General features: G+C 42.2%; 1 protein-coding gene across 4 annotated transcripts in view; it reads right to left on the minus strand.

Annotated features, from left to right (window-relative positions):
• ARMC2 (armadillo repeat containing 2) overlaps positions 1 to 23,588 on the minus strand; it is a 193,542-nt gene that overhangs the window by 114,960 nt on the left and 54,994 nt on the right. For all 4 annotated transcript variants that reach the window (XM_077289590.1, XM_077289591.1, XM_077289589.1 and 1 more), the window contains exons 3-5: positions 13,640 to 13,712; positions 8,536 to 8,704; positions 2,185 to 2,353 (exon numbers count right to left, since the gene is read on the minus strand). In XM_077289590.1, coding sequence (XP_077145705.1) covers positions 2,185 to 2,353; positions 8,536 to 8,704; positions 13,640 to 13,712 — 411 coding nt within the window. The remainder of the gene's footprint in view (positions 1 to 2,184; positions 2,354 to 8,535; positions 8,705 to 13,639; positions 13,713 to 23,588) is intronic.

The raw sequence follows: 23,588 nt of genomic DNA on the forward strand, positions 1-23,588 counted from the left end.
GTGGGAGGAAGGAGGATCAGGGTGAGTAATATCCGGTCAACAATCACAGCTACTCAGACTTGACCGTGTGGAAGACATGGTGGTGGTGGTGGCTAAGTGACTGGAAGCATTATCCGCTCTCCAACCAAGAACCGGTTCACACTCTGGCTTCAATAGTGGAGTGCTGCGGTCCCCTAGAAACTGGGACAGGAAGGTCGAGCGCGAAGATGTGGGTCTTTGCTGTGGCCCACTTTCAGCTTGGCCACGGCCTCATCCTCTGCATGCACCATCAGCTTCACGTCCACTTCCCTGTCCCTTGCCTTGCTCATTTTAAATTGACTACTGAAATATTTGAAAACCTCAATACAAATGGATTTATCGGTAGAAAAATTATGTGGTCAGTATGCCTGCTAAGCAAAGATTTATCCACCACAGATACACCAGGCCCCAGCCTGAGATAACAGACTTTATAAAAAAAAAATTTATGTTTGCTGATAATTTTAGAAAAAAATAAAAAAAATATGAGTAGAACAAGGCTAGCAGACAGAACTATGCAACGTATGCCTGCCAATAAATGATACCAGATACACCAGGCCTGATATAACAGACTGATCTAAATGTGGCCTTGATTTATTTATTTTTTTCTTTTTAGGCACAACAAAATTGTGTCAACAAGTTGGCTATGACATAAAACAAAGAAAAAAAAAAAGGAGTACTAAAATTGAAAGATATTTTGCGCAATGATATGCGATGCGTATGGCGTATAACTCACAGTGATGAATATAACAACTGTAGCTAAATATTTTTGGGTCAGCTACAGATTTTTGGGGCAGAAAAATGGTGTCCAAAAATTTTGTAAGACACTACAAAATATTAGATAGCACCAAAAAAAAAGGACAGATTTTTTTTGGCGCACTCACATCTAATGCCTGGGACAAAAAAAATAAATAAATTCAAAGCTTTGCACGCTGTTCTATTACAATGACCTGGCTGTAGTCTGCAGCGTGACCAAGCAAACAATTGTAGAAAAAAGGGGGCTATGGATTCCTTTAGAATAAAATGAGCAGGTATAAGCAGAGAAAAAAAAATTGCCACGGATAACTGCAGCTAGGTATATAGAAAATAAGCAACAGCAGCAGACAGTAATGGAGCTTTTGGAGGTATGCAGTGAGAGCTATATACTCACATACAGTGCCTGCAGGCCTTGCACTGATGTGGATATGTGCACATAGACTCCCCTGCCTACCAAGCACTGCAATCTCAGGACCCCCGAATTAGCCCTAAAAAGGACTGTTGGTTTCTCAGGATTTGTGGACTGAACACTAGCAGACCCACACTATTAAAAGGACGATTCTGACCCTACCTCGGCAGCAAATCTCCCTACCTTCGCTAAGTCCGGAGCAGAATGCGGCGAGCAGGGCGGCGTCAGGTCTCTTATAGACTTGATGAAGCTGTGCGGCCAGCCAATCACTGTAATCCCACAACAAAGATGGCTGCGGTATTACAGTGAATGGCAGCCAATCCCTGCATTGTCATTGGCGCTATAAAGAGCGCCAGAATTGCAGGGTGGAGACCCAAGCTCCCGCTGAATAAACCCGGAAATACTCGGTGCTCGCCGAGTACACCGAGCACAGTGATACTCAGGCGAGTACCGAGTAGTGGCGAGCACGTTCGCTCATCACTAATTATAATACATACATTTTTTACTACGAAAAGTAAATAAACACAGTTTTTTTCTATTTTATTATATTTTTCATTTGATTTTTCCAACACCTTTCCTTTACTGTATTTAATACAATATGAATAAGACTGACTGTGACCACAGCCAATGGGAGGCTCTTGAACGCTTTGGCACCAGTTTTAAATATTTAAGTCTCCTATTGTTTCTCAGTGTTGCTGGTAGTTTTGTCTCAATTTTTTTTTTCTGCTGCCAGAAACTTTTTTCATTTTTTCTATTGATGGAGCTGTGTAATTTTTTGTATTTTTTTTTGTTTAGCTGGAGGGAGTTCCCTCTCTCGAACCACTCAGATCTTCAGTTACTACTTACCATGGAATCTATCAGGTTAATGGTCAGGATTATAGATAACCCTAACCCCCAACCATTTCAGGTGTCGATCCCCCATCGGGATCCTGTGATGAAGAGTACAACATGCACTAAATTAACCCAATACCGAGTACAACAGAAATAATTTGCAGAACACAAACCGGCTCTTCTTGTTATTTTGTGTGGGTGATGGCTCTTCAGCTCTTCCTTGGGCTTTTGGGTGAATGTAAATATTGTAGTCAAGTTGGGCTGCGAGGTTATTTAGGGAAAGGGAATTTATGCCTTCTTCAGAGGGATCCTCCTTCATAACTGAGATGTTCAAATTCTTTCCTGTATGGGTAAACATTAAAACATTTTAGAATAAGGATTTATCAAGTCAACTACATTTAACCCCATGCAAGGTAGGCCACGGCTGTATTATATAGCTAACACCCACCTGTAACTGCCGCTTTCAGAGTTTGCTCTAGATATGTTCACTTAACCCCTTAGATGTTATGTTTTATAGCACCTGTGGCATATAAGCGGTTCGACAGAATGGGGAGTACTGACCTCAGCTGGGAAGTGCAAATAATTATCTCATGCCTAGGTACGGCTTTGTAAGATGAACAACCGAGTCTCTAGAACAATGAATTGTAGCAAACAAATTTATGAGGCTGATTAATTTAGCTCAAGTTGCCTAACAGGGGCTTAAAAGGGTTTTCCCACAAACAAAAGTTGACTTTAAATAGATCTTGGAAAAATAATTTCCACAATTGGATGTGACAGAGCCAATTTGCTACTTAATGATCGGGCCAATTTTTACAATTCTGACCACTGTCACTTTATGAGGTTATAACTCTGGAACGCTTCAACGGATCCCACTGATTCTGAGAATGTTTTTTTGCGACGTATTGTACTTCATGATGGTTGTAAAATTTATTTGATAGGACTTGCGTTTATTTATGAAAAAAACTGAAATATAGCGAAAATGTTTAAAATTTAGCAATTTTCAAACTTTTAATTTGCATGCCCTTAAATCAGAGAGCGGTGTCACACAAGATAGTTAAGAAATAACATTTCCCTCATGTCTTCTTTAAATCAGCACAATTTTGGACATTTTTTTTTTTGTTAGGACGTTATAAGGGTTAAAAGTTGACAAGTGATTTCTCATTTTTTACAACAAAATCTTTTTTTTTTTTTTTTTTTAAGGGACCACATCACATTTCAAGTCACTTTGAGGGGTGTACACAACTGAAAATACCCAAAAGTGGCACCATTCTAAAAACTGCACCCCTCAAGGTGTTCAAAACCACATTCAAGAAGTTTATTAACCCTTTACGTGCTTCACAGGAACTGAAGCAATGCGGAAGGAAAAAATTAACATTTAAAGGGAATCTGGCACCTACTTTTTCGTATATAAGCTTCGGCCACCGCCATCAGGGGCTTATCTATAGCATTCTGTAATGCTGTAGATAAGCCCCCTAACGTAACCTGAAAGATAAGAAAAACAAGTTATATTATACTCACCTGGGGGGGGCGGTCCGGCGCCTCCCATCTTCATGCGATGACATCCTCCTCCTTGCTTCTGTCGCGGCTGCTGAGCAGGCGTACTTTATCTGCCCTGTTGAGGGCAGCGTAATGTACTGCAGTGCGCAGGCGCTGGGCCTCTCGGACCTTTCCCACTGCCTGCGCACTGCAGTACTTTGGTCTGCCCTCAACAGGGCAGATAAAGTATACCTGCGCATGAGCCGAGACAGAAGCAAGGAAGAGGACGTCATCGCATGAAGATGGGAGGCACCGGATCCGAACCGCAACACCCATTGGACCGGACGGCACCAGACCGCACCCCAGGTGAGTATACTCTAACTTGTTTTTGTTATTTTTCAGGTTACATCGGGGGCTTATCTACAGCATTACAGAATGCTGTAGATAAGCCCCTAATGGCGGTAGCCACAGCTTATAAACGAAAAAGTAGGTGACAGATTCCCTTAAACTTTTTTCACAAACATTTTACTACAGAACCAAGTTTTTTTTATTTTCACAAGTGTAAAAAGAGAAAATGAACCATAAAAGTTGTTGTGCAATTTCTCCTGAATACGCCGATACCCCATATGTAGGGGTAAACCACTGTTTGGGTGCACGGCAGAGCTCGGAAGGGAAGGAGCACCGTTTGACTTTTTCAATGCAGAATTGGCTGGAATTGAGATCGGATGCCATGTCGCGTTTGGAGAGCCCCTGATGTGCCTAAACAGTGGAAACCCCCCACAAGTGATACCATTTTGGAAACTAGACCCCTTAGGGAACTTATCTAGATGTGTGGTGAGCACTTTGAACTCCCAAGTGCTTCACAGAAGATTATAACGTAGAGCCGTGAAAATAAAAAATATTTTTTCCACAAAAATGATATTTTCGCCCCCACATTTTTATTTTCCCAAGGGTAACAGGAGAAATTAGACCACAAAGTTGTTTTGCAATTTGTCCTGAGTTCACAGATACCCCATATGTCATCGACAATTACTTTTGCGGCATAGTGCAAAGCTCAGAAGGAACAAAACACCATATTACAGTGTAGATTTTGCTGCACTTGTTTGAGGGTGCCATGTTACATTAGCAGAGACCCTGAGATGCCAACACAGCAGAACCTCCCATAAGTGACCCCATTTTACAAACTAAATCTCTCAAAGAATTCATCTAGGGTGCAGTGATTATATTGACACCACAGGTGTGTCACACACTTTATACCATTGGGCAGTAAAGATAAAATAATTCACATTTTTACCACCAAGATTGTGGGTTAGCTCCAAGTTTTACATTTTTATATTGGGAAATGGGTGAAAAATGGCACCAAAATTTGTCCCACAATTTCTACTGAACGTGGCAATACCCCATATGTGGCTGTACAGTACTACTTAGCCATACGGAGAGACTCGGGAGAAATTGCACAACTGTATGGTCCATTTTCTCCTGTTACCAATGCGAAAGTAAAAAAAAAAAAAATATATTATATATATATATATATATACACACACACACACAAGTCTGAAGGAAAATTTTTGTGAAAGAAAAGTACTGTAAATGTTTATACTTTCCTTCCACGTTCCAAAAGTTTCTATGACGCGCCTGAAGGGTTAATAAACTTTATGAATGTGGTTTTGAGCACCTTGAGGGGTGCAGTTTTTGGAATGGTGTCACTTTTGGGTATTTTCTGTCACATAGGCCCCTCAAAGTCACTTCAAATGCAATGTGGTCCCTAAAACAAATGGTTTTGCAAATTTTGTTGTAAAAATTAGAAATTGCTGGTCGACTTTTAACCCTTTTAACTTCCTAACAAAAAAAATTATATTTCAAAAATTGTGCTGATGTAAAGCAGACATGTGGGAAATGTTATTAACTATTTTGTGTGACATGATTCTCTGATTTAAGAGCATAAAAATTAAAAGTTTGAAAATTTTCTACATTTTTGCCAATTTTCCATTTTTTTTACACAAATAAACGCAGGTAATAACAAAGAAATTTTACCACCATCGTTGTAGGCCAATGTGTTGTCCTATCAGGGCCTGTGCTGCTAATCAGAAGCACCTCAGCAAAGACAAGCTGGAGAGGAAGATTGTTGCTAGACATCAAACAGCACAGAGAGACAAAGAAACTATGTGTATGGCCAGCATCAGGACTTCAAGTTCCTGGAGTGCCACAGAGGGCTACAGGCTCCCTGCATTCTAGGGCCTGGTCATGATTGCAGCTCCTCCAATGTGATCCCTATAGCTTTTTCCTGGCATGGATTACATACATTTCTTGGCTGAGAGTAGAACTAGCTATGTACAGGTTTGCAGCCTGCAAACAAGAGTGTTTTAATTCACTGAATAAAAAGACCTCGAAAGATTGAATGAGCTAATCCAAAATAATGCTATATATATATATATAATTGTCTAAGGGGTACTTCCGTCTGTCTGTCCTCAACTTCTGTAACGGTTATTCATTCGCTGATTGGTCTAGCCAGCCGCCTGTCATGGCTGCCGCGACCAATCAGCGACGGGCACAGTCCGATTAGTCCCTCCTTACTCCCCTGCAGTCAGTGCCGGTCGGCCGCTCCATACTCCCCGCAGTCACGGCTCACACAGGGTTAATGCCAGCGGTAACGGACCGCGTTATGCCGCGGGTAACTCACTCCGTTACCGCCGCTATTAACCCTGTGTGACCAAGTTTTTACTATTGAGGCTGCCTATGCAGCGTCAATAGTAAAAGGATCTAATGTTAAAAATAATAAACAAAAATAAAAAATCATTATATACTCACCTTCCGCCGCCTTTCCCGTTGCTCGCCACCCTCCGGTAACCGCTCTGTGCAAGCGGCAAGTTCCGGTATCAAGGATCGTATGGCAGAAGGACCTGCCATGACGTCACGGTCATGTGACCACGACGTCATCACACCCTGGGACCGGAACCTGCCGCCTGTACCGCGCACAGGCAACAGAACTACAAGTATGGTGAGTATGTTAGAACTACAATGGGCCCTCGGATCGGAAGGTGAGTATGTTTATTTTTTATTTTTTAACCTGTGACATACGTAGCTGGGCAATCTACTACGTGGCTGGGCAATCTACTACGTGGCTGGGCAATATACTACGTGGCTCTGTGCTCTATACTACATCGCTGTGCAATATACTACGTCGCTCTGTGCTGTATACTACGTCACTGGGCAATATACTACGTCACTGGGCAATATACTACGTCACTGGGCAATATACTACGTGGCTCTGTGCTGTATATTACATCGCTGTGCAATATACTACGTGGCTCTGTGCTGTATACTACGTCACTGGGCAATATACTACGTCACTGGGCAATATACTAGATGGCTGGGCAATATACTACGTCGCTGTGCAATATACTACGTCACTGGGCAATATACTACGTAGCTCTGTGCTGTAGACTACGTCACTGGGCAATATACTACGTGGCTGGGCAATATACTACGTGGCACTGTGCTGTATACTACGTCGCTATGCAATATACTACATCATTGGGCAATATACTACGTGGCTGGGCAATATACTATGTGGCTGTGCAATATACTACGTGGCTCTATGCTGTATACTACGTCACTGGGCAATATACGTGGCTCTGTGCTGTATACTACGTCACTGGGCAATATACTACGTCACTGGGCAATATACTACGTCGCTGGGCAATATACTACGTGGCTCTGTGCTGTATACTTCGTAACCGGGCAATATACTACGTAACTGGGCAATATACTACGTGGCTCTGTGCTGTATACTACGTCACTGGGCAATATACTACGTGGGCTGTGCAATATACTACGTGGGCTGTGCAATATACTACGTGGGCTGTGCAATATACTACGTGGACATGCATATTCTAGAATACCCGATGCGTTAGAATCGGGCCACCATCTAGTGTCTTATAAAGGTGTAACCAGTCTGTTCTGGGCTACCCCTGTTTGAGATATAATTACACCCTAATCTATACAAGCTGACCACCATAGGCATAAGTGTCATTACTGACATCTCTGGACCGGCAGTGTGGGGGCAGGGGCAGTACAGCAGTGGTGACTTGGTTATGAGAGGAAGAGAGCTGCTAGAAGGGTTTGCAATGTGACACACCTAAACCTAGCTGTGCTGCCCCTCTTTTCACAGTGAGCATATCTGAAAGATGCTTAAGGGAATCTGTCAGTAGGATCAGCTCTAAGCTGTCTATGTAGACCATGTAGGTCATAGGAAGCTGAATAAAATGATACCTTGATATCAACGATACAATGTCTTATTTCAGAGAAATCCACAGTTTTCTTAACATGTAAATGAAGTGTTAATATATGCATGGACTGGATATTGAGGCTACTTTCACTCTGGCGTTAACTGCATTACGTCGCAATGCGTCGTTTTGCCGAAAAAACGCATCCTGCAAAAGTGCTTGCAGGATGCGTTTTTTCTGCATTGACTAACATTAGCGACGCATTTGCGACGCAATGACACACGTCGCAACCGTCGTGCGACGGTTGCGCCGTGCTGTGGCGGACCGTCGGGAGCAAAAAACGTTACATGTAACGTTTTTTGCTCCCGACGGTCCGCTTTTTCCGACCGCGCATGTGCGGCCGGAACTCCGCCCCCACCTCCCCGCACCTCACAATGGGGCAGCGGATGCGCTGGAAAAATGCATCCGCTGCCCCCGTTGTGCGGCGGAGAAAACGCTAGTGTCGGGAACCTCGGCCCGACGAACCGCGATGGGCCGAGCCCGACGCTAGTGTGAAAGTAGCCTAAGGGGGAAAACATATATGACCCAAGTAAAAACAACTTTTAAATCCAAGTGGGAGTAATCACAGTTCACTCTTTAGGTACCAAATACAATGATTGCAAATATCTCTAATATAAAGAGAGGTTCAATTAGAAAACAACAGAACTGTTTTATTCAGCTCTGCAGCCACCATTTCATCATGAGTCCAGTTCAAATTTAGTGAAAAGTCCTCTTTAAATAATCAATTTATTGTTAGAAATTAAAAATAAAATGCATACATACCCTCAACTTGGTGAATTCCAGAATCAGAGAAAATATTTCCATGAGTTGTAGCTATCAATAAGCGTGTCCGAGTTCGACTAGGCCTTCCAATTGGCACTGCATGCGAAGGTGGCTGAGGGGCGGCTGGTGTCATTTCATCATCTGTTTCTGGAGACAGGATCTTCGGCTTCTAGGAGATTAAATAAAACGACATACAGTGTTTAATCATTCGCCCAAATAGAAGTGGATGAACTGCATGGTCTATAAGATCAATGCGTACAATGACTGCCGCCAGTAAAGCACTGCCTGTGCTGCCTTGTCACTGCCTAAGAGTATAGGCTTGTAAAGTATATTATGAAATTACAAGCCAAGGTCAGCCATGGAAAATTACTAAATATAGCGATAAATTATACTTGAACTTGGAGTTATTTTAAATCATGTTTGGCATACTGTGGGTCTAATGCTAAAACTTGTCTCCACTATCTACGTAATGTTCTTAAAATTGACATATGTTTGTGACATGCTAAACAATAGTGAAATAATTAATACCCACACATGGAACCCATTTTTTTAAGGCTACATGGTGACATGCTGCATGACACTGAAATTGCAGCAATGCATCTGATGATTTCCCATGGTCACGTGTTGCAACCTGAGGCACAGAGTTTCTAAATGATTGGAATTTCAGTCAATGGTCGCAAGTCGCACATGACTCTTACCATAGACCTCAGTGCAAGTCACTTGTGACTACAACTTACATTCAACTTATCTTCGATTTGGCAATTTTTGTGTTTCAATAGATTTTTATTTATTTTTCCAAAAAGAAAAAAAAAAACAATTTTTTTTTTTTTTTTAACAACAATAACAAGCTGTGCATGTGGTATATCACTTCTATCTTTTAAGTATATCTTCTCTCAATATTTTACTATACTTAAGACATCTTATTGTAATGGGAGAAGGAACAACAAAAACCCTCACTGTCGCCCTGATCCACTCCCGCCTGGACTACTGTAATGCTCTATTAATTGGCCTCCCCCTTACTCGACTTTCCCCTCTCCAGTCCATCCTTAATACAGCAGCCAGTGTCGTCCATCTGGCTAATCATTACTCAGATGTATCCGCTCTTCGCCAGTTGTTACACTGGCTGTCCATTCATTACAGGATACAATTCAAAGTTCTTGTTCTCACCCACAAAGCTCTCCACAGTGCAGCACCCCCTTACATCTCCTCCCTCATTTCTGTCTATCGGCCTAACCGACCTCTGCGCTCTGCAAATGATTTTCAATTAACCTCTACACTAATCCGTACCTCCCACTCCCGACTCCAAGACTTCTCCCACGCTGCGCCAATCCTCTGGAATGCTCTACCCCAAGATATTAGGACCATCCACAATTTGCATAGTTTTAGGCGCTCCCTCAAAACACATTTGTTCAGAGTGGCCTATCACGTTCCCTAATCAAAGTCATTTTATGTGTAAGGGCGCGTGTGTAGCCAATTCACCATCTCCATCTATCCCCCACCCCCTGAAGATGGCTGGACCATCATTGTAAATACATCATTGTAAATACACACCTGTACTTTGTATCTCCCCCACCTCATTGTAGATTGTAAGCTCTCATGAGCAGGGTCCTCTTATTTTGCTTTAATTATTGTATTGCTAACGTTATTACTTATGACTGATGTGTTTGAAACTGTTAAGCTGTAAAGCGCTGCGGAATATGTTGGCGCTATATAAAGATTATTATTATTATTATTATTATTGGCAGGGGAGAGGGCAAGGAGGGGGATTAGAAGGGTAAAGGAATGGGTATATCCAAATCTAGGGTAAAAAGAGGAGTAAATGCTGTATAGTCCATTTTCTCAAAAAAAAAATATTATATCCAAAAATAATACACAATATATTTACTTCTAAATATGTTTAATAAAACAAATTCTTGTTTTCCAAGCCTACATTTCTTTAGTAATTGTTAATTCTCCCATTGCAAAGGAGGGATCGTTGTCAGCCACCCGAGGACTTCTCATACTGATTTTCTTTTTTTTCCTTTTTTTTCCCCCTTTCTCTTTCCTTCTCTCCGGTAATTAGAGGGGACTAAGTGAATGGTGTTGTCAATTCTTTATTCCAGGGGGCCCAATTTTTGAGCGGCGTTGTTAAATTCGTACACATTATGTGTAGGTATTCTTTCTATGATGTCCTCTATTTTTGGAGGGTCTTTCCTTTTCCAATGGGATGCAAATAAATGATTTGTTACCATTATTATATGTGAGACTATATAGATATTTTCTTTTGGTATATCATTTATCCCTATTGTTAGAACTGTTAATTGTGGAGAGAGTCTTATATTATTGTGTGCAATCTGTTGTATCAGGTGTTCCACTTTATTCCATGTTTCTTTAATCGAGGTACATTCCTAAAAGATATGCTTGATGTCTCCCATTTTTCCCCGCATTCCCTCCAGCACAATGGTGACTGTGCTGGAAAGATTTTATTAAATCTAACTGGGGTAAAGTACCATCTTGTGATCAGCTTATAACAAGTTTCATGCAGCGTAGCGCATGTATTGCATTTATACACTGATTAAATAGTTTTTTCAAATTGTTCTGAATCTTGAGTAAAGTTCAAATCTTTCGCCACGTTTGTCATGATAGTTGTTTTTTTAAGATCAATGTCGTTATTAAAAAGTTTATATATATTTATATACTACGTGTTTTCCATTTTATTTCACTCTTGGGTTCCTCAAGCAAAGTGGTTATTGGTTTAGGCATTTGTAGTTGTTGGTTTTGCTTTTTCTTTTTTGTTTCGTTTATGTATCTTTTAATGTCCAAGTTCATGATATTTGGTACACTTAAGCCTCCATTTTTTTTTTTTTTTCTTTCTTTGCAGTGTGGCGTTAGCAACCCTTGGTCTTTTACCGCTCCAAATAAATCCAGAAACTTACATAGTAACATAGTAACATAGTTAGTAAGGCCGAAAAAAGACATTTGTCCATCCAGTTCAGCCTATATTCCATCATAATAAATCCCCAGATCTACGTCCTTCTACAGAACCTAATAATTGTATGATACAATATTGTTCTGCTCCAGGAAGACATCCAGGCCTCTCTTGAACCCCTCGACTGAGTTCGCCATCACCACCTCCTCAGGCAAGCTATTCCAGATTCTCACTGCCCTAACAGTAAAGAATCCTCTTCTATGTTGGTGGAAAAACCTTCTCTCCTCCAGACGCAAAGAATGCCCCCTTGTGCCCGTCACCTTCCTTGGTATAAACAGATCCTCAGCGAGATATTTGTATTGTCCCCTTATATACTTATACATGGTTATTAGATCGCCCCTCAGTCGTCTTTTTTCTAGACTAAATAATCCTAATTTCGCTAATCTCTCTGGGTATTGTAGTTCTCCCATCCCATTTATTAATTTTGTTGCCCTCCTTTGTACTCTCTCTATTTCCATTATATACTTGGGTTTGTAATTTCTGCAGCCAATTTTGAGAAACCTCAAGGGGGAGAATTGGCCTTTTTTAATAGCAAAATCACAGTATAAAATAGTTGTGAGACACTAACATGCAGACAAGTTGCACCACTCTTCTTAGTCACACAAATCGTCTGAGAATTGCTGTCACGTGAGACATGTTGCTGTGTAACCCAGACTTATTCACATACACAGCTTATACATGGAACATATACCTTCGCTAATAGCAGACCTCTCCAAATGAATTAAGAACACACAACTGGACCCCTAAAATCACCCTAAATCAATGGCAAAATTAAGCCAGACCTCAGACCAAACTGCAAAATTATTTAGTTTAGACCCCAGTCCGAAAGAATTGATTCTGATGTCAGATCAAATTGCTAAATTAATTCGTATGACAAGACCGGTAAATAATTCAGGTGCAAGACTAAACTGCAAAATTAATTCAGATCCCAAACCAGACTGTACAATGTATTGAGACCCCAGACCAAACCACAAAATTAGTTCAGAACCCAGACCAGGCCGCTATATCATTTCAGGTCCCAGACCAAACTGCAAAATGAATCAGGCCGGAGACTAAACTGCTAAGCTAATTAGATCCAAGCCCAGATCAGCAAACTTGTCCAGAACCCAGAATACCCCCTAAATTAACTAGACCCCCTAATGGTGAGTTTACACCAACAAACTTGTGGAATTAAATTATCACAATCGGCAGTTGTTTAAAGGCATGTCTACACAGGCAGACTGGGCTTAACGATGCACCCTGAACGATCTGTAATAGATAATAATGTCTTGTTCTGTTTATACACAACAATGTGCTGCCGAGAATCATAATCTTTTGTGCAGCACAAAAGATCATTTCACTGGAAGAACAAGCATTTTGCTTATTCATCGGGTGATTGGCAGCCTGTTTAGAGTGCAAGATATGCTCGCTAACAATATCCTGGCTGTGTAAAAGGAAGGGCTTTTTCAGACTTCAGCTTTTCTCGTACGAGTGCTGGGTTTCTCGTGGACAGCATTCATACCTATGATAGACTATGGGGTATTTTACATGACCAATTTTTTTCCTTAGACCAAGTGGTCTGAACAAAGGTATGGAGACTTGTGCAACATTGATCCGAGGGTCAGAACAAACTGCCCAATGCAAGTCTCTGGAACTGTGAAAACAAAAATCAGACACCAAATGGGTACCATCCATGTGATATCCATTCTTCACAGATTGAATAGGAGAAGCTAGAGAAACCATCATCATTTTCTTTTGTTTTTTTAATCTGAAAAAAACTGATGAAACTCTGACTAAACTCTGATTGTAATACTGACATCGACCAAACGCTGAGGACACTGACCAAAAACACAGATGACATTTGAACCAATTTTCTCATACAAAAAAAAATTCAAAAAAGTGGGTGATTTTAGTGATATAATCACTTATTTGTGTATTCCCCTGAAAACCAAAGATGTAAATTCATGTATTTTCTGTACAATACATCCACATTTACGGTACCTTTATGTAGGTTGTACTGTTACATTTCGACACAAAAAGACTGCCAAAAAAGACTTGTAAGATACACTGCAGCACAATGTCTAGTCTCAGATATTGTAGCAAAAGTATATGAACAAATTTGTGCTACTAAAAATGACGCTGTAAAGAGATACTCACATGTGGCAAAGGGCTTAAACGCGTTCCAGACACCGGTCTTGAATCAGAAGAGTCAAAGCTACAGGAATTCAGGCTAAGAAAAAGGAACAAAATGCGATGATGTGCACAGGCCGGGATAGGACTTAATGCCAGTTAGCGCCATTTACAAAGAGATCATTAGTGAGAAGGAGGCTACTGGCAATAGTTTAACATCTCAGTTATACAACATTTACATTTTATAAGAAATAGTATATTAGATGAATTAGAATACTCCACATGTATTAATGGAGCAGCACTAAAGCAAAACAGTTCAACATTTCATACTCTCGTCATGTAATAATTACATATTAAGGTAGATGCTAAGAAAACAAAGCAAGCAATGCAAGGTTCATACGAATGTAATAATAAACTTGGTATATATCCACTAGAACGCACTAATTATATTATCAAGAATTAATGAATCCATGTATTACAACTGAAAGAAAAAACACACAGCTACATTATAAAATATACGGCTAATATGGTAGTGAATATGCTGCCCATAGCAACCTGCAGTAAAAAAAATGCCGCAACGGGGCTGCTGTGAGTCATGTCTTATGCTAAGGTATGAGTCACGTAAATCGAGCTTCTACGGAGGACTTGGATGACATGCGGCGTCATACTATGGACCCAAGGACACTCTGTATACGGACATATTGGAAAATACAGTGAACTATTGCGAAAATATATCTCTTTTCTCTTACATTCTGACTCACTATATCATAGCACAACTATTTGTAAGAGATGAGAGGCAAATAGAAGTACGGTAGAGGCCATAGACTGTTAGAATTGCGTATTACAGCAGGTAAGAGGCGGTTTTCTCATCTCTAGCTTTTCAGTATTGGTTAGCAAATGCAACTAGTGCACCTTGTTTGCCCTCACAGGATATATGAATAGACAGCTGCTATTTGTTTCCTCTGGACCACAATAACCTGTAACAGTGCTTCAGAGGATGCTAGCGTGCATGGAGAACATAATAGGGCAGCCTCTTTTTTTTACACTTCTTTTTATTGAGTTTAAAAGCATAACAAGAAAAGTTGTACAAATTCTTAAAGAAACAGAATTAGAAGCATAATAAAAGGAAAAGTTGTACATATCTTTGAAAAATCAACATAAACATACCCCCCCTTTCCCTCCCTCCCAACCTTAAGGCTGAGTCACACATAACGATATCGTTAACGATATTGTTGCAACGTCACGCTTTTGGTGACGTAGCAACGATCCCGCTAACGATCACGTTATGTGTGACAGCGACCAACGATCAGGCCCCTGATGGGAGATAGTTGGTCGTAGGGAATGATCAGGACCATTTTTTGGTCGCTGATCACCCGCTGTCATCGCTGGATCGGCGTGTGTGACGCCGATCCAGCGATGTGTTCACTTGTAACCAGGGTAAATATCGGGTTACTAAGCGCAGGGCCGCGCTTAGTAACCCGATATTTACCCTGGTTACCATTGTAAAAGTTAAAAAAAAAAAACAGTACATACTCACATTCTGATGTCTGTCACGTCCCCCGGCGTCCACAGGGTTAAAACTACTTTCAGCAGGAGCGCTGCTAATGCACGCGCTGCTGCCGAGAGCTTCCCTGCACTGACTGTCAGCGCCGGCCGTAAAGCAGAGCACAGCGGTGACGTCACCGCTGTTACTGCCGGCGCTGACACATTCAGTGCAGGGAAGCTCTCGGCGGCGGGGGACGTGACAGACATCAGAATGTGAGTATGTAGTGTTTTTTTTTTTTACTTTTACAATGGTAACCAGGGTAAATATCGGGTTACTAAGCGCGACCCTGCACTTAGTAACCCGATGTTTACCCTGGTTACCCGGGTGCTGCAGGGGGACTTTGGCATCGTTGAAGACAGTTTCAAGGATGCCGAAGTCGTTCCCCTGATCGTTGGTCGCTGGAGAGAGCTGTCTGTGTGACAGCTCCCCAGCCACCACACAGCGACTTACCAACGATCACGGCCAGGTCGTATCGCTGGTTGTGATCGTTGGTAAGTCGTTTAGTGTAACGGTACCTTTACCCTCTTCCCTAACTTAATTTATTAAGTTAAGGTTTCAAGGTATAGGAGTGGATCCGCTGATTGTCTGGAGAAGATACCACTGAGTGTTCCTGAATTGTGTCCTCTTTGTCTCTGGTGTCTTGAGGAAGCGATGGTATGAACCATGACCTTGTACGTGAAAATTTCCCAGTTAATATTTCCTTACTAGTTAGGGTATCCAGCCAATCCATCCGAAAAAGAAACATTATTTTGGATTGTATGAGTGATTTTGGTGGTGGTAGTGGATTCAGCCAATGTTGCAGAATACTTTTTCTGGTAGCTGAGGTCAGCCTCTTCTTAAAGGGAATCTGTCAGAAGGTTTTGCTACCTCATCTGAGAGCTGCATAATGTAGGAAGAGAGACCATGACTCCAATGTATCACTTAATTTACTGGGTGCAGCAGTTGTAAAACAATTTCAGATATAGCATGTAGCAGAGCTGAGAAAGCTAATCCCACCCACACCACAGCTTTCTATGCACAGCGAGCTGCTTATCAGAGGAGGGGGCGTGGTCGGTCTAGCAGTCACATGAGACCTAAGTAAGTAAACAACAGCACACAGCCTAATAAGTAACACATTGCTGAAATCTGTGTTTCAGCCCCTATCTCCTGCTGTCATTAGGTTACATAGCAAAGAGGTTCTGACAGATTCTCTTTAAATACTACATTCCTCAATGGAACCTAAATATACCCTATACTCACCTGCAGTACCGGCGCCATTCCAGTAATGTTGATGTCAGGTTCCCTGAAGCTCAAGTGACTTTGTTATGCCATGTGAACCCTGAAGCTCATCAGTGATCTCTAACAAGCTCCTGTGCTCTCACTTCCTTCATATAAACTGAGGGAAGGGAGAGCGCAGCAGATCAATAGTGGGTATAGGGCTCATGTGTCATGACACGCAAACCTCGTGAGATTGGCGATGACATTGCTGGAATGGCGCCAATATAGGAGGTGAGTATAGGGCATTTTTATTTTACATTGGGGAATATAGTATTTAAAAGGGGTTGACTCAGTGGTCACAGCACCTGTATACATCCATAAAGCATGGATAGGTGAAGTGATTTGATTATCCCATGACAATGCCAGCTGTCAAGGCAGAGACAGTGTAATGCCCAATTAAAGCAATGTGCAAGAAAAAAAAATGTAAATTTTAATATTTCCCACAAAAAATGTACCTTTACCACAAAATGTTTAATTTTCACAAGAGTAACTGGAGAAAATGGACCTCACAATTTGTTGTGCAATTTCTTTTGAGTACACTGATACTCCATACTTGATGTAAAACCACTGTTTGGGCACATGGCATGGCTCGGAAGGGAAGGAGCACCATTTGACTTTCGGAGTCTTAAATTGACTGGAATAGATGGCAGATGCCATGTCGTGTTTGCAGAGCCCGTGATGTGCCTAAACACTGGAAACCCCCACACGTGACCTCATTCTGGAAATTGCACCCCCTCAAGGAATTTATCTAGAGGTGTGGTAAGCACCTGGACCCTAAAGGTGCTTCACAGAATTTTATAACATTGAGTTGTAAAGTGAGTAATTTTAACCCACAGAACTACCGTATTTTCCAGCGTATAAGACGACTTTTTAACCCCTGAAAATCATCTCAAAAGTCGGGGGTCGTCATACGCCGGGTACGGCGTGTGCAGGGAGCGGTCCTGTATGGTTCCCAGGATCTGGAGGAGAGGAGACTCCTTCAGGCCCTGGGATCCATATTCATGTAAAAAAACGGTCACACGACCGCATCGAAGGTCCTTCGCTCAATGCATCCTTAGGAACGGAGGCCGCCGCTTGCACCGCTGAGAGCCGCGGGCCATCGGAGGGCAAGTACATCTCATCTCATATTTTTTATTTTTATTCTTTTTTTTTTTTTTTTTAACAGGAATATGGATCCCAGGGCGTGAAGGAGAGTCTCCTCTCCTCCAGACCCTGGGAACCATCCGCACCACACATGCCGTATAAGATGACTGGGCGTATAAGATGACCCCCAACTTATACGGCGAGTATATCCCAAACTCCATATTTTATATGGAAAAGTTGGGGGTCGCCTTATACGCCCAGTCGTCTTATACACCCGAAAATACGGTATATAACATTGAGCTGAGTAGACGAAAAATTACCCTTTTTTTCCACTAAAATGTTACTTTGGCCCCAAATTTTTAATTTTTAAAAGGGCTAATAGAAGAAAACAAACAGTACAATTTGACATGCAAATGGTCCAGTGTATGTCAAAACCCCATATGTGGTCAAAAACTACTTTTGAGATACAGTACAAAGCCCAGAAATAGCGCCATATTGTAATGCAGATTTTGCTGGAATGGTTTGAAGGTGCCATGTCTCATTGGCAGACACCCTGAGGTGCCATAGCAGCACCCCCTCCCCAAAAGTGACTCAATTTTACAAACTAACTCGCCAAATGAATTCATGTGAGGGAGCAGTGGTCATATATCGACACCACAGGTGTGGATGAAAGATGAGGAGAGTGAAAGGGCAGACATTGTCAGGATTCCACAATGAAAGTGAGGAGACGAGCCAGACCAGATGAGGATAACGATTTAATGAAAACTACTCGTTTCAGGGATGGCCTGTCCCCTTCACCAGGTAACTACAAACAAGGGCATCACCAAGGACTTTGCACTGACAATTACCGTAATTAATTTCAACAAAATCATACAAAACTATATATAAAAAAACACAATTACAGCAATAAATATAATTATAATAAATTGATGATAAAAAAAAATTATATACAAAGATAACTACACTCGGATAGGCTCACATCCCTATGGAGTCCCTAAAAACCAACAGAAACAAACAAAAATCCCTGATGTCCTACTACCTCACAGCCGATATTGACAAAGCTGCACAGGGCCATTTTTAAAAACAAAATGGAGACTACGGTAATTATTATTGAACCCTGAAAATACATATCTATAAGCCAATATATTACAGACATTTATAATTAGTGATATTGGGCTAGTGTGTGTGTTCAGTGCTAATATTGAGTCTTTCTGGGCACAAGATAGGAAATCCACTTAGATATTTAAATTAGCTATTATTTCGTCTCTGAAGGCGGTCGGGAATAATCTCTGGTATATGCTCTAGAATGGAGAGATGTAAACTTTCAGGATTTTTCTGGTGGTATAATAAAAAAATGTATTTTTTTGTATGTGATATCTATGTGTTCTGGAATATGATGCTGCTATGCAAGTTAGCAAAATAATAAGCAAGTAACCTATGACAATTTCATGTAAATCAGACCTTTATAATGGCCTAAACTTATTACATTTTACGTTTAATATATAAAAAATACAGTGCTTACAAAAATAACAAAAAGTTGAAACAAAAAGACATACAGACAAGGCAAAACAGTCCAAAAACAAAGAGAAAAATTCAGAAAGCTGTTGCTGATTAGAGATTTTGCAAAGGAGACAGCACTGAAATTTGGACAGATATACAATATTCTGTGTCTAATGGGTCCATCTGATACTAGGTGTCCGTTTCTGTATGAGAAATTTTAAAGGGTTCTATACAGACCACCTCACCCCTCCTCCTGGTCAGATGAGAGAGGACAGCTAATTATATGCAAGGAAAGATGGATGTAGACCATAATTCTAATTTGACATTTTTCCCCAAATAAACCGCTGTGTTACATAATATGACTGCCAAGCAGATTTTTACTCTCCTGGACCCAACAAACAGGACTCTGATATATAAATAATTTTGGTTGATATTACATTTCTGTGGTTTCCGAAGGAGGAAAATCCTTGAGCTTGAAACCACTTACCCAATTACGTTCCTAGATCACGGATATATCCGTGAATTGTTTGGAAATCGGATTATTGCACAGATGGCATTGAAATATTGCATTTTCATTGTGCCATGTTGATGTCCCTGGTGTAGCCTGTTTAATAGCACCCCTTTCTGTTCTTTATAAGGAAGCACACAGAGACCATTTGATCTTCCTCTAGATCAGACCTGGGCAAAGGGCGGCCTGCGGGCCAGACTGAGAAAGCCAGAGGGCCGGATGTGGCCCGCGGGCCGTACTTTGCCCAGCGGTGGGGCTGAAAACCTGCGGTCCGCGGACTGCACCGTGCCCACCCGCTCGCTCGCTGTCTCCCGCAGTCAGCATTGGTGGAGGAAGGGACTCCGCCACCTCCTCCACCAATCAGCATGTGAAGTACATGGGGAGGCTGCGTGGGGCTCGTGCTGTACATGGGGAGGCTGCGTGGGGCTCATGCTGTACATGGGGAGGCTGCGTGGGGCTCATGCTGTACATGGGGAGGCTGCGTGGGGCTCATGCCGTATATAGGGAGGCTGTGTGGGGCTCATGCCGTATATAGGGAGGCTGTGTGGGGCTCATGCCGTATACAGGGAGGCTGTGTGGGGCTCATGCCGTATATAGGGAGACTGTCTGGGGCTCATGCCGCATATGTAGTAGGCTGTGTAAGGCTCATGCTGTATATAAGTGGCTGTGGGGGGTTCAAAGATATATAGGGAGTTGTCAGCATACTTAATTATACTCAATATTAAGGGATACAATTAATATTAATAAATTAATATTTAGTAGAATTAATTTCAAGCTATTAGTTAGGCCCTCCACAACAGTCATGGTCTCTCATGTGGCCCCTCGGGAAAATTCATGGTAATTGCCCACCCCTGCTCTAGATGGTTGACTCCTAGTGAATTTGAGTATCTTGATAATGAGACTTACAGTGGTGCAGATATATCAGATTTTTATTCATCGATTCCATAACGAGGTTTCCACAACTCCTTAAATGGGCAAAATTACAATGTGCATGCAAAACAAACAACTTGATAAATAATCCTCTCTGTTCTCAGAGGGATTTGTAATTTTCCAGTTTACTGATGGTTGCATATTTATAAGCCAACTTTGTAGACTTTAAGAGGTGACCAATTTCTGACTCAAAGAGCGCATGCTTGTAAGTTGTTTGCTATACAGCTTGGAAGCGCAGCTCTGAAGCTGTCCAGATCGCTAGAGAGTGGAGAGATATAGCTGAGCCATGTCTGTATACATAATTGTCTAAGGGGTACTTCCATCTTTCTGTCGGCAACTTCCGTCACGGAAATCACGCGTCACTGATTGGTCTCGCCAGCTGCCTGTCATGGCTGCCGCGACCAATCAGCGACAGGCACAGTCCGATTAGTCCCTCCCTACTCCCCTGCAGTCAGTGCTCGGCGCCCGCTCCATACTCCCCTCCGGTCACCGCTCACACAGGGTTAATGCCAGCGGTAACAGACCGCGTAATGCCGTGTGTAACGCACTCCGTTACCGCTGCTATTACCCTGTGTGACCAACTTTTTACTATTGATGCTGCCTATGCAGCATCAATAGTAAAAAGATCTAATGTTAAAAATAATAAAAAAACAAAAAACCTGCTATTCTCACCTTCCGTCGTTCAACAATGCGCTCGCGCCTGCCGCCATCTTCCGTTCCCAGAGATGCATTGCGAAATTACCCAGAAGACTTAGCGCTCTCGCGAGACCGCTAAGTCATCTGGGTAATTTCGCAATGCATCCTGGGAACGGAAGATGGCGGCAGCCGCGCGCACGTCGCCAGAGCTTCCCTGGATCCCGGCGGGTGAGTATATTACTATTTTTTTATTTTAATTATTTTTTTAACAGGGATATGGTGCCCACACTGCTAAATACTACGTGGGCTGTGTTAGATACTGCGTGGCTGCTATATACTACATGGGCAGTGTTATATACTGCGTGGCCTGTGCTATATACTACGTCGCCTGTGTGCCTGTGTTATATACTGCGTGGCTGCTATATACTGTGTGGGCTGTGCTATATACTAGGTGCCCTGTGTAATATACTGCGTTGTTGTGGATTCTGTTTGTGGGCTCCCTCTGGTGGTTACTGCTGGTACTGGGTGACTTTGGTGGGTTGCGGCCTTTGGTTTCCACCTGTCCATCAGAGGCTGGGTGTTTCCTATTTTACCTGGCCTTTCTGTCATTTCCCTTGCCGGCTATCAATGTGTTCAGATGTGCTCTGTTTGGTTCCTGCCTACCTGCTCCCAGATCTTTCAGTATAAGCTAAGTGCTGATATTCAGTTGTTTGTTTTTGTCCAGCTTGCTTACTATGTCTTTATGCTAGCTGGTAGCTCTAGTGGACTGAGGTTCTCCCCATGTGCCATGAGTTGGCACATGGGTTCTTGTAATCTCAGGATGGTTTTTTTGATTAGGGTTTTTTGCTGACCGCTCAGTCCCCTTTTGTATCACTCTGCTTTCTAGTTTTCAGCGGGCCTCTATTTGCTAAAGCTATATACATCATCTCTATGTGTGTGCCTTCCTCTCGTTTCACCGTCAATACATGTGGGGGGCAACTATACCTTTTGGGGTTAATTCCTCTGGAGGCAAGTGAGGTCTTTGTTTTCTCTGCAGTACTAGTTAGCTCTTAGGCTGGTGCGTGGCGTCTAGAACCAACGTAGGCACGCTCCCTGGCTATCTCTAGTTGCGTTTGTCAGGCGTAGGGCAGCGGTCAGCCCAGGTTCCATCACCCTAGAGCTCGTCCGATATTTATTGTACTTTGCTTGTCCTGTGCTATCCCTAGCCATTGGGGATTCATGACAGTATAGCCGGCCCACAAAGTGTTAATTGTTTGGGCTGAAGCAGGAGAAAAAGAAGTTTCAAGGGAAACTTTTTTTTTTTTTTTCCCTTCAAAGTTTTGCTGCCTAGCCCTTAATTGCTGTCTAGCTGCTTCTTACCTCCTCTTAACCCTTGAATGGCTCTGACTTAGCTGTTTATCATGGATGTCCAGAGTTTGGCTTCCAGCCTGAGTAATCTCGCGGCAAAGGTTCAAAACATACAGGATTTCGTTGTTCACACTCCCATGTCTGAACCTAGAATTCCTATTCCAGAGTTTTTTTCTGGAGATAGATCTACCTTCCTGAATTTCAGGAACAATTGTAAATTGTTTCTTTCTTTAAAATCTCGCTCCTCTGGAGACCCTGCTCAACAGGTCAAGATTGTTATATCGTTCCTACGGGGCGACCCTCAGAATTGGGCATTTGCATTGGCACCAGGGGATCCTGCATTGCTCAGTGTGGATGCGTTTTTTCTGGCATTGGGATTGCTCTATGAGGAACCTAACCTAGAGATTCAGGCTGAAAAGGCTTTATTAGCCCTCTCTCAGGGGCATGATGAAGCGGAAATATATTGTCAGAAATTTCGGAAATGGTCGGTGCTTACTCAGTGGAATGAGTGCGCCCTGGCTGCAAACTTCAGAAATGGTCTTTCTGAGGCCATTAAAGATATTATGGTGGGGTTCCCTGCGCCTACAGGTCTGAATGAGTCTATGGCTATGGCCATTCAGATTGATCGGCGTTTACGGGAGCGCAAACCCGTGCACCAGTTGGCGGTGGCTTCTGAACAGGCACCTGAGACTATGCAATGTGATAAAATTCAGTCCAGAAGTGAACGGCAAAATTATAGGCGGAAAAATGGATTGTGTTTTTATTGTGGTGATTCAGCTCATGTTATATCAGCATGCTCTAAACGCACAAAAAGGGTTGATAAATCTTTTGCCATTGATACTCTGCAGTCTAAGTTCATTTTGTCTGTGACTCTGATTTTTTCACTGTCTTCCATTTCCGTCGATGCCTATGTGGATTCAGGCGCTGCCCTGAGTCTTATGGATTGGTCATTTGCTAAACGCTGCGGTTTTAGTCTAGAGCCTCTGGAAGTTCCTATTCCTCTGAAGGGAATTGACTCTACACCATTGGCTATGAATAAACCGCAGTATTGGACACAAGTGACCATGCGCATGACTCCTGTTCATCAGGAGGTGATTCGCTTCCTTGTACTGTATAATTTACATGATGTACTAGTGCTTGGTCTGCCATGGTTACAAACTCATAATCCT

This window comes from Ranitomeya variabilis, chromosome 2, assembly GCF_051348905.1.
Source record: "Ranitomeya variabilis isolate aRanVar5 chromosome 2, aRanVar5.hap1, whole genome shotgun sequence".
Taxonomy (NCBI): domain Eukaryota; kingdom Metazoa; phylum Chordata; class Amphibia; order Anura; family Dendrobatidae; genus Ranitomeya; species Ranitomeya variabilis.